Source organism: Octopus bimaculoides, chromosome 26 (genome assembly GCF_046866305.1).
Source record: "Octopus bimaculoides isolate indiv1 chromosome 26, ASM4686630v1, whole genome shotgun sequence".
NCBI classification, from domain to species: Eukaryota; Metazoa; Mollusca; class Cephalopoda; order Octopoda; family Octopodidae; genus Octopus; species Octopus bimaculoides.
In genome coordinates, this window is record NC_142953.1 from 27,988,783 (window position 1) to 28,001,282 (window position 12,500).

At 36.2% G+C, this 12,500-nt stretch overlaps 3 protein-coding genes across 5 annotated transcripts in view; 1 reads left to right on the forward strand and 2 right to left on the reverse strand.

The window, feature by feature from the left end:
- The window catches only part of LOC128250905 (E3 ubiquitin-protein ligase MIB2-like), a 12,069-nt gene extending 9,355 nt beyond the window's left edge, over positions 1-2,714 (forward strand). Inside the window, exons 3-4 of the mRNA XM_089342909.1 lie at positions 90-222; positions 2,013-2,714. Of these exons, the coding sequence (XP_089199035.1) occupies positions 90-218 (129 nt within the window). The 3' untranslated portion in view covers positions 219-222; positions 2,013-2,714. The remainder of the gene's footprint in view (positions 1-89; positions 223-2,012) is intronic.
- The window catches only part of LOC106880586 (uncharacterized), a 34,211-nt gene extending 30,351 nt beyond the window's left edge, over positions 1-3,860 (reverse strand). Inside the window, exon 1 of one of the 2 annotated variants that reach the window (XM_089342906.1) lies at positions 3,693-3,860. In XM_089342906.1, the coding sequence (XP_089199032.1) occupies positions 3,693-3,767 (75 nt within the window). In that variant the 5' untranslated portion in view covers positions 3,768-3,860. The other variant, XM_089342908.1, reaches the window with a different exon arrangement.
- A 1,308-nt stretch (positions 3,861-5,168) lies between these two features.
- The window catches only part of LOC106880587 (uncharacterized), a 68,198-nt gene continuing 60,866 nt past the window's right edge, over positions 5,169-12,500 (reverse strand). For both annotated transcript variants that reach the window (XM_052976990.2, XM_052976991.2), the window contains exons 12-15: positions 10,632-10,673; positions 9,765-9,806; positions 8,199-8,250; positions 5,169-6,255 (exon numbers count right to left, since the gene is read on the reverse strand). In XM_052976990.2, coding sequence (XP_052832950.1) covers positions 6,024-6,255; positions 8,199-8,250; positions 9,765-9,806; positions 10,632-10,673 — 368 coding nt within the window. In that variant the 3' untranslated portion in view covers positions 5,169-6,023. The remainder of the gene's footprint in view (positions 6,256-8,198; positions 8,251-9,764; positions 9,807-10,631; positions 10,674-12,500) is intronic.

Here is a 12,500-nt window from a genome sequence, read left to right on the forward strand (position 1 = left end):
CTTTGTTTCTGTATCTATGTTTGTTTCTGTATGTATGTGTGTGTATGTATCTATGTATTAATGTTAAATGAATTTTTTTCTACATCCAGCTTATAAAAAAGATTGGTACGGTTGTGGGAATCTCGGATAATGGAGATGTAGAGGTGAAATTTGAGAAATACGATGAAATATTTACCTTTAATAAAGCGAGTCTCGTAGTTGTCCATATTGATGACTAATGAGGTGAGTGATTTATTACTTCGCCAGTTCATTACCACTTAAATATTTAGGGAAACAAGTGTATTCTGATGAACATATACTAACATATTTACGATAAGTAACTTTTCACTAAGAGGCTGACAAAATCATGCCTATTCCAATGAATTTACAAGGTGCCTTCCAAACGTTTTGAGTTTTTTTCCAAAGAAGTACAAAACTCTAATCTCCTTTATAGTAGGCCCCTATGACTTCAATACACTTTTTACGACACTCCATTCATTTTGTGAAGGACCCATTGAAGTCCTCGAAAGTGCAGTTGTCCAGGACCCTTCACACAACCTGTTTCATCTTCACTTTCAGCTTGGGGAACAAGCAAAAGCTGCAGGGAGCAAGGCCGAGATTTTAGGATGACTGAGGGCTAGTTTTGGTGCGCATCTCTGTCAAGTAGTTTGTTTCATGGATGGAATATCGACTGATGTACCCTACTGCGGCAGGTGTTCTGGCCTTTTGTGACGAAATATCTTCCTGAACTCCCTCAAAATCTCTAAAAAAATTTCTTTGGTCACCCTCTACGCAAAGGGAATCCAGCGGATGTAGGTGATGCCTTTACAGTCAAGAAAGGGTATCATCAGAAGCGCCCTAGTGGATTTGCTGTACCTGATCTCTTGTCTTACCGCAAAGCAGATTCTCGGCTCACTCAAGTTAATCCATAATCAGCCCGGAACATTTCATAAGTGCCTGTGGAGTTTTTTGCCTACTGTAACGCAAATCTTTATTGCACAGCAGTTTTCCAATTTGTCGTCCCGATTGCATTCTGCAAATCAGTCAGCTGTGACAAGCAATGTATATCACGGTGTTTTCAAAATGTTGCTACAGCCGTCTCTTTAAGTTTGGAACAAAAAGTTGGCAGGTCAGCTTTTTAGAAATATAATAATGATATACTACAGTTACAATAATATAAGGCAGTTAAACCCGCCTCTCTCTAGAATGTCTCAAATCTTGAAGAACGCACTTCGTATATGTTAAACAATTTATCACATGTAATTGCATAAATACAGGGAAATGACAGATGTGAGTTAATGTTCAGATATATTATACTGTCTTTATGGGATAAATGATTTATCACATGCATAGACAGGGCAGTCACAGATGTTGTGGTTTGTTTATATCTTTAATATTTGTTTATATTTTAATATTTGTTAATATTTTGTTGTGTCTCTGTCCATTGTCACTTCAAATATTGTCGCAATTAACTTAAACTTACATCTTTCTTAAAACTCTGTCTCTGTTAAAACTCTTTATCATTTAAAGGCGTGTCTCTATCTCTCTTACAAACGACCCTCATTAAACGGACTTTCTACTTCAAACATTCTCTATTAAATCATTTGAACCGCCTTTAAATCTATATCTTATACAACACACACACACACACACACACACACACACACACACACACACACACTCCGATTCTCTCTGTCTGTCTATTTTTCTCTCTATTTATCTGTCTCTATCTCTTTGTCTCTCTCTCTCTCTCTCTCTCTCTCTCTCTCTCTCTCTCTCTATCTATCTATCTATTTATCTATCGCTTCCTCCCTCCCCCTGTATCTCTAGTGTGCATCACTTTTTCTCACAAATCTCATTTTCTTCACTTAAAAGCACTCTCTCTCTCTCTCTCTCTCTCTCTCTCTCTCTCTCTCTCTCTCTCTCTCTCCCTCTCTCTCTCTCTCTCTCTCTCCTCTTTCTTCAGATCTTCTATATCTCTTACCTCACCATTTCTCCCTCTCTCATGTTCATATTACTCTTTTCTGTTTCAGATTACTCAGAATTGGAAACGGAAGAAAACTAATAAATATGATTAATACAGCTGTCTTTCTATCTGCCTCTCTAACTCCTTCTTTCTTTCTCTCTCTCTCTCTCTCTCTGAAGTCTAGACCATATTGATATAACTGAGAATACATATGTAATCTTTCTTTCTTTTTCTTTTTCTTTTTCTTCGACTTCTACTTCTACTCCTCCGTCTTTTTTTCCTCCTCCTCTTTCTCCTCCACTCATCCTATAATGATGACGCTGACACAGAAACCTTCTTCAATCACCACCTGTCAGCATCAATTACTTCAGGCTCAGAAAATGCTCGAACCCAACAACTGCTAATCCACACCAAACGTCTTGCTTAAGAGCCACTGGGAAATACTGCTTCGACATCTCGGACAATGTTCATGATGCACATTCTAACGTCCAAGACCAGCTCTTGGCGTCATTGAGATGAAGTCGCTTTCTCTCTGACACAGAAACATGCTTTCTCCTTTCTCTCTCTCTCTCTTCTTTTTCTACTTCTACAACCATTGGCTGATACCTCGCCACCTCTATTCATTACGTCCAGACTCACTCTTCTCTCTTCCTCTTCGCCCATATTTCGTTTCTTCTGCTTTACTTAAATCGTGCAATTCGATAGTTAACTCTGCAGTAAATTGTAAATTTTCAACGTTTCAACTTCAATAAATATCTTTATAACTATACTTCAGTATTGAGTTCTTTGTATTCGTTGTTATTTCTAATTTATTATAATAAATTCATTATTAATGCACTCCTTGCAGCAAAGCTCTTCAAATAGTTTCTCCCATTTCAGCTGAAATATGAAACATCTTGACAACAAACCCCACAAAACCACATTTATTTTAACTGTAAGTCAATTGCACTGTCACACTTGTCCTTCTACAATCTACAGCACATGCTCAGAGCAGGTCCTTTCCGAATATATTTGCCATTTTCATCCGCTTTTCAGAAAATGTCCTTCCTTGAAGGCAGTGCTACTCTCTCCAATTCCATTTATCTATTCTTCACAAAAACCTCCTTCGGTAAATTTACTGAATAAATAAACCACGGTTCCGTATGGTTTACTCGTTTGTTGAGCACTGTGCGGGAAGAGAGATCTACCCGTTAAACAATGAAGAAACATGTGATCAAAAATTCTCTGGAAATTGTCATCCTCACAGACAGAAAGCTCTAAACCAGAGCTTCTCAAATAAGGTGATATCGACCCTTGGAAAGTAATGAAATTTTGTTATGGATAATTTGGACAAAAGGCGATAAATATATCTGTACAGTTTCTTTTCATCTTTGTCTATTTAAATATTTCCTTAAAATACAAATGAAATATTCTAAACTGCTTCTTAAGAGCAATCACAGAAACAACGTCAATAATAACAACAAAATGAATAACTTAATAAACAAAACCAAATACATACCTGCTATTTTTACAGCATCCGACTTTAGCCGGGTGGTGCTGAGGTAAGTAATCGTTTGTGTTAAGCTAGTACACGTAACTATCTTACTCTGATATTACTTGTATTTACATTAAAGACGAAGTTATCGGGGGATATATTCAATTGTAGCAAAAGGTGAGGTTGTAAAAGTGTTAGAAAAACGTCCTCTCACGAACACTCCAGGTGCGATAAGAAATATGAAGTGGATGCTTTGTATAATACAGTACTTACAAATAACTGGCGCAGATTGAAAACCAACAGAAATCCTCCGAATCGTCCAGACACGCGAAAAATCGAAGAGAACATTATTACATTTTAAAAGAGACAGTCACAAAACAGCTTAGACAAGGGAGATCACTCTCGTTGAAGTCCAGGGAAGTAACTTTCAGCAGAGAGCTCTGAGTTGATCAAGGGTTCATAACGTAGGCAGAACAGCCCGCAAGGGGTCGCTGAGTATATAGAAAAAACTCGTTTGGTTTCAAGGGGTGGTGAGGGGGCTTCGAGGTAACATAACTGACATGCCAAATATTACCAGTAGTAGAAATTATGGTATACATGATAAATCTAGAAAAGGTTATTAAAATAAAGTGAGATCTCACCTGTCTCGGGGAAGTCATTAACCTGCAATGAATAAAGTAAATCTACAACTTTTGTCTTTATTCATTTTTTTTACCATTTCACTGTGAAAATATTGTACAATCCATTTTAAGAGTAAAATTTATAAATCCTCATCCATGTTAAATTAGTTTAGTCGTGATACCTCACTCGCCACTTCGATGGGTGCTAAAGCATAACAACGAGTTAAAGGGGAGGGTCACAAAAGGAAAAGGTTTAACACTGAGTTAGAGAAACAAGAATTTAACACAAAATGGAAAACAACAGTAAAATGAATGCAAATAAAAGGAGAATCCTCGTAAGGGACAGTTAACTGGGGCCAATCAGGGAACCTGAATGTGCCATCATCAATTCTTTTTATTTTCGTTTTATTAGATACTGTGTATCAAGGAGTACATTATCTAATGTGAGATTACATTTTATTGTTGCTGCTTAGTCCCAGGTGAGACCTGATCAAGCTAACCTTATTGAGTGAGAGAGCAATGCATGCCATCAAAGTGGCACTGGGGTAAAATATACGAAGCCCATTATAGCCATCATGACTACCCGTCTGATAAGGGTACACCAGGCACATGCATCACAACCATATGTGCGCGACATGGTGATCTCAAATCAAGATAAACAGTGCATGACTTCGCAGGTGGGGCTCAGTTAGAATTTTCTTCATGTCGAGTAGCCCATCCCGTTCAAAGGGTCCCTGAATAAGCTTTGTTTAAGGATGTTTAGGAAAACACCATGTTTCCAAAGGTGAATTATTCAAACCCCCAAAGAATTCCTCTCAACACATAGCTATGATGCTCCCCCACTACTTCTGCTCGTTATCAGAGATGCACATATTGTCAACCACCAAGGGACATGCTCAACTGGATAAGGTCAAACAACTGACAAGCAAATCTGTGTTATTGAGCAGAATATTTGCTGTAGCCCATCTTTTATACCAGGACAAAACAATGTACATGATAACACTTCCAATCAGTTAAGATCAGAAGCCATGAGAATCACTGCCTGGTACTGCATCTGGGCATTTATCATCATCATCATCATCATTATTATTATTATTATAAATGTTAGAAATAAATAAAAACAAAATTCTTTTATTCTTGCATTTCTTTATTAAATTGAAAAATATAATGAGAAATTATTGAATATATTATCTAAAAATGATTCATTATGTAAAAATATTATTCAAATTTTCTTGGTGATGATCTCACTGACTGAAAGTAAATATAATTTATGAAATTCAAACAAAAAGGAAAAGAGAACAATTTGCTAAATATATAGGCACAAGTGTGGCTGTGTGGCAAGAAGTAACAAAGGCGACGAGCTGGCAGAGTGGTTAGCACGCCGGGCGAAATGCTTAGCGGTATTTCGTCTGCCGTTACGTTCTGAGTTCAAATTCCGCCGAGGTCGACTTTGCCTTTCATCCTTTCGGGGTCGATAAATTAAGTACCAGTTACGCACTGGGGTCGATGTAATCGACTTAATCCCTTTGTCTGTCCTTGTTTGTCCCCTCTATGTTTAGTTCCTTGTGGGCAATAAAGAAATAAGAAGCTTACTTCCCAAAATCTTGGTTCTGGATTCAGTTCTGCTATGTGGCAACTTTGGCAAGTGTCTTTTATTATAGCCTTGGGATTTTATTATAGCCTTAGGCTTATGAGTGGATTTGTGTGTGTCTGTGTGCCTGTATGTATATTTTAGTTTGTTTACGTCCCTGTAACTTAGCAGTTCTGCAGAAGAAAATGATGGAATATGTACCAAAACTTCCTGGGAACAATTTGTTCAACGGCAATTCTTCCCGTTTGTGCCCCAGTCTGGCCGCAGTCTAATGACTGAAATAAGTAGAAGTGAAAGATTGAAAATTTTATATGCATCTCTATTTGATGGACTGCATGTAGAGTTGTTCAATATTAGGTTCATAAGCAGGCTGAGGAGGTGTGTATTTTTCATCTATTGCACGACATAAGAAACACTACCATCTTCTGCAGAGGCTGTGATTAATGGCTTTGAATCTATGTGTTCATAATCTTCAGAGTTTTGCTTTTGGAAGCACAATTCTTGTCCTGGTTTGTGGATATAACTTGAATTGGTATTTTGCGTGGAGCAACACTTATTATCTTCAGCAGTGACATGGCATACTGATATAGAACTTTTATTTGTGTTTCTTCTGAGGATCAAGTATCTGTAAAAGATAATACATGAGTCTGTATGTGTGTAGGATTCAATATCGATTGAATACAAATCCCCACAACCTTGCACAACTTAACCCGAAGCTAAATGTATTTGGAAAAATATAATTTAAAAGATAACACTGAACGAGCTTGAGGGGGTGTTTTGGAGCAAGGGGAACTAGGGGGAGTTAAGAGAATTTGCGGCGGGCTGGAAGACCCTCAATTTTGGTAAGTTTAGTTTGAAATTAACGAGTAGTAGCCATATTTTCACATCTCTGCGACAGTCAGCTTAAAAAACCATGCTTTTTGTTTCAAATTTTCAAAACCTTAAACACTTTTACCACTTTGACGAAACCAAGCAAATCTTCCGTTTTTTCTTTTTTTTTTTTCAAATTCAAACATTTCGAGCAAGTATTGAATAGCGAACTTCTTTCACTGAACATTTTACATAATAGCTTAATTGTTTCCTCGAAACAAATTTCAGATGGTTTTCTCAGCAAGATGTAATTACAAAACTTTTCATGTTCTGCTGCAGATAATTTCCTTAAAAGAAGACGAATTATACGTGAATATTTCAATTGAAATATCAACCTCGTTTCCCGAAAACGAACCTTAAGTGTTTTTTGACTGCAACATTAATTCGAACTACTGATTTTGTTGTTGTAGTTGTAGTTGAAATTGAACTTGCTCTTGCTGTTTCTGTTGTTTTTGTTGTTGCTGCCGGAATTGCCGTTGTAACTGAATAACGGAAGCTAATAGGTCTTCCATGCTAAGAACGTCCACCGTGAGCTTCGAATGTCTCGTCGACACTGTTGTGTCCTATCAACTCACTGCGTATGCCACTTTATAACGTGGACTTATAACAAGGTTATCACAATACAAATGTAGATCAGAAACAACACTTAACAAACAATATCTCTTCTCAACTATTTCTACGACTGTCTTCACAAAGCGCCCGCGCACCCCACACTATCCCTCACTGACAGTGCGCATGCGCCTTTATGCAGTTTAGGACAGTTGATTTGCTATTCCACAGTGACGTCAGGATTTCACCACAGCAGAAATTAACGAGGATACATGAAAAAATATAGGAAATTTTTACTTCAAAACCGGAAACCCTAGCTGTCCAGCGAAGGAAGACAACTCGCCCGGCCATAATTTTTAAAAGGAATATTTCTTCAACTATCACCGGCGTTCTTTGTCTTTAAAAGAAAACATTCTTTGCAGAGAACAGTTATTGTTTAGAGAAACTGAAGATATGTCTAGTTCACGCTAGTTATGATACCAATGGTATTTCTCTAAAACGGACATACATACATACACATGTATATATATATATATATATATATATATATATATATATATATATATATATATATATATATATATATATATATATATATATATATATATATATATCAACATATATATATATGTAAACACACATATATATATAAACATATATATATATGTAAACATATATATATGTAAACATATATGTATATATATATGTGTATATATATATGTGTATATATATATATATATATATATATATATATATATATATATATATATATATATATATATATATAGATGTATATACATATATATACGTATGTATGTAAATACATACATACACACACACATAGACACACTTTATGTACACACACATTGGTAATATCCTGTTTACAATTTTAAACAAACAACCACATAAACAAATAAAATAAAAACATATATTTTCACAGATTTATACACACACACACACACACACATACACAAACACACTTTGATAATGTCCAATTTACAATTTCTAAACAAACCCCCACACAAACAACTAGAAACGTATATATACGCTCATAGATATACACACAAGCACATGTATACACACAGACACACATGCAAGCACAAGAAGGAAATAAAATGAGAATAAAGATTGATGATATATGAGTTTTACCTGATAAGAAGGACTAACAAGATTAATATGGTGACTGCAAGGAGGCCAATAACTACAGAAGAAAAACATAATCAAACAATATTTTACATATACTTAGATGGCAGCTAATATAATTAGTGTAATAATAATTAAGAAAAGAAAGTTACCATCATTGAAAATTATTAATGTAATGAAAAGGAAATTCATTAGCTTTGATAATAGCTGTTAAAATCAAGGGAAACGATTCCTGGATGGAAATTGATAAAAATTGGAGACATGCAGTAGGAAGTGCCGCAGGAAGTGAATCTGATTGTTGGTAGGTATGGAGACAACTCTAGACACGTTTTGGTGTTATAAAACCTTTTCAGTAAAGTATAGTAATATTCGTTGTTACCAGATCTCACACTCTCTCCAATGATGAGCTTCAGCATGCTTGAACAACCAATCCCATCCAGATGGGATTCATAGTATGCGCTGTGCTCTTCATCTGTTCCATTGATGAATACTAAACGTGGCTCTCAAAGACTTCCATTCGGGTGGTTTTCCTGAGTCACCCTCTCACCTTTCGATGCCAGTGTGTCACAGGGTTACTCATTGACAGCAGAGTTGACTAAAGCAACATGAAATAAAGTATTTTGCACAAGAACGCAATGCACAGTAGCCAGTCTGAGAATTGAAACTACAATCATGTGATTGTGAGTGCAACACCCTAACCCCTAGGCCAGGCACCTTCACTCTCCCTACGGCATGAAGGTACAATTCAGTTTCTTGAAACAGTTTCAGTTTTGAAGTTGTCACTGTTCTTTTTGATACAGATTATCATTAATACAAATGATTTCTCTTTCTCTCCTGATTGTAAGTTTAACTCTTTACTTCCTGTGCTATGACACAGTACAATAAGGAAACGTATGAACCTTGATTGTATTCGTTTCATGGGAAGTGAAGAAGTCTTTAATGTAAGGGCAGATAACTCTAATCCCTTATTAGGATTTATTATTTTAAGTTTATAGCCTCACTTATCTCTCCGGCTTTCATTTAGACATGCTTGATGCAGTTATTAAAGTACCTGATATCAAATATCTTTTACTAATTTCTCCATTATTTTCAAAATCACTTAAAAGAAAGAGTATTTGATTAAAAGTTGATTAGAAATAGAGTCCCAAAAGGGTAAAATTCATTCAGAGATTCTTGGTGCTGTTATTAAACGGTCAATTAAATTCAGAGTTAAGTTTTGACCAAAAAGTGACACCCCTACCCAAAAGCCCCTTTCCATATTATAAAACCATGTTTGAAAGGCATCAGCTGGTATCCATAACTAACAAACGATCACAGAATAAGACTCAGATTTTCAGTTCCTGAAATTAAGTGGGTTCCCTTCCAATCATACCCAGAGAATAATTACAAGGTTTCTATCAAATTAACTCACAAGGCAATGGTTTTGCTTGCTGGCCCAGGACTATAATAAAAGACACTTACCAAAGGTGTCTTGAAGTGGGACTGAACTCAAAACCTTGTGGTTGCAAAATGAAAAAAAAATTTAGAAAGAATATTTATGAGATTATATATATGAAGAAAAATAATAATTACCTATTTGCATGATGAGAATTGTTTTGTTACAATTAATTATATCTAAAAAGGTAAAGAAAAAGTTTTAATTGAAAATCAGCAAAAATCTCTCTAAAATGCATAAACATTATTATGGATTTGAGAAGACGATTCCAGTTTCATGCAATGTTTAACGTTCTCAATCATTAATTCCGTCAATTTGGAGGAATGATCGAATTAGCAAGAAAATTGTTGGACACAAGAAATGGCTGATGACGATGTGAAATGATGAACAGACAGATAACTTCATCGTCATCCACTTTTCCATGTTTGCATGGGGAAGATGGAAATTCTAGAGGTACATGACTGGATACTCTTCCTGTCACCAACATATATTTGTGTCTGTATCTTTGTCTTTTATCTTCAACCTATCTCAGTCATTAGACTGTGGCCATACTGGGACACCAGCTCGAACAAAGCAACCCAGGATTTATTATTTTTTTTTTCATGTGAGCCTGGTATTTCTGTATTGGTGACTTTTGGTGAACCACTAAGTTACAGGGATGTAAACACACCAACTCCAGGTGTCCAGCAGTGGTGGTGGACAAGCACATTACAAATGCACATGAATACCAAAAATATATATATACATATATATAAATACGTACAAAAATCCCTTAGCACCCCTCCCCTATTATAAAATCAATAAGTGACAAACTGGATACCAGTGCCTATAGACCGTGAAGGAAACCAAATGAGAAGCTATCGGTACTGGCCGGCCCAGGATTAGAGAGAAAGACACTTGTCAAAAGTGTCATGAAGTGGGACTGAACGCAAATTCTCATGGTTATAAAATGTAAAAGCTTAGAAAGAATAAATATGAGCTGATATAGGAAGAAAAATAATTACCTGTTTTATTGACGACAATTGTTTTATCAGAGTTGATTTCCTCTGCAAATGCAAGAAAAGCCTTACAATTAAAAATCAATAGAAATCTGTCTAAAACACATGAATATTATTATTGATTTGCTAAGACGATTCCAGTTGTATGTAATGATTAACCTTCTCAATCATTAAGTCCATCAACTGAGAAGCTATCATATATTAACACATGTTTCCGTCATTTAGCCATAGATTTCAAGAACCTATCTTCAAGCAAAGGGGTTTTTAATCCTGTCAATCTGTGTTACGCTGAAGCTCTGCCGTCAGTGGTTTCAAGGAAAGAATTAGTTACACACCAGACCCTCATCCCTCAAAGAGAAAACACCAGCACAAAGTGTTGTCGTTTACACCACCCATTTCTTTGAGTGATAAAACCTGAGTAGGTATCATTTTCTTTAGCTTTGTAGAAAAGCACTTCCTCCATACAAATAGGCTCTATAAAATATTTAATAAGCACACTTCGAGAGTTTCCTTTAGCTGTGCACCGAATGTCAGAAAGATGTTAGTAGGTAGGCCCACACTTCAAACAGAGGCAGAATGCTCATGAAAGGGTAACACAACATATCCACTGAGCGGCTACTGTAATACGAAATCCGTTATAATACGAGGCAGAGGTAACAACGAGAGGACCAAATGGGCAACTAAATGCGCAAAAGTAGCTGGAAGCAACTGAAGGCCCGTTCAGAACTCGCTGTAACAACTACAAACCCTTTCTCTTTCAACATCTTGGAGATATATAATTCCAAAATCCTGGCCAAGCATTTTATGATCATTAAAAGCAAATGCCACTGTTTACAGCATAAAGTGGATGCTTATAGAGAAATGTAAAGCATGCTTCAATAACAGCACCCAAGCATTTATATGAATAACAGAAATGAAGTTTTTAGCCCTTGCTCACATGAAAAGCAGTACATCCTCTCATACCTGTGTGTCCCATTGTGAATATAATCACAAGTCCCCTGGCGGCTTCGGCCCTCCCTCAACCAATATCTGGGGATCCAGCAAATAATTTAAACAAAACACACAAATGCACTGACAAACACACAGGCCATTACATGGAAAACATCCTCCCAATAGACTACTTCCCACCACCCCTAATATAAGCTCCCATACATATTGTACCCCTACATACACTATGCATACACAAATACCTCCAAAATTTAACCAAACATAAAAGAAAGGAAGCACATTAATGAACACAGATGAGCATGTACCCCAGCAAAAGTTATATATATAGTACCACTGCACACATTCCATTTCTATAAGGGCAACAACCTTAAAGATTTACACATTTCTCATAAACCCTTTTCCAGAAAACTCTTGCCGGCTTGCAATAACCACCCAAAGAGATGGTGTTTTTAGTACCAAGGGACATAACACTTAACTCGACCCTTGCACAGTTTGTTTTATTATCTTTTTCGCAGCAATCACAAGCCAAATGTGTCTGTTCACCTCCAACAATAGAGATCAGTTGCCATAATTAATTTCACAACAGCTGTCTCTGAAGAGCGCAAGGTTAGATAATCGGATGGTTATGTAACACTCCGTTGAATTCCTGGTACAAAACCAATTGATAAGATCGGCCGTAAGGAATATATAATACTGTTCGCTTCGATTAATACATCCACTCTACTGACAGATATACAAGTGCATTTCTCTCTGAATTATGGATTCTTAGGCAGTTTACACACATGCACATATATAAGTATATACATGTTTGTGCATATATACGTATGTGTGTGTGTATGTGCATGTGAGTGTGTCTATTCTATTTTGGAAAAGGGAAACTTGAAGTAGTTAAAGCTACAAATAAGAATTTGAATGTATTGATATTAC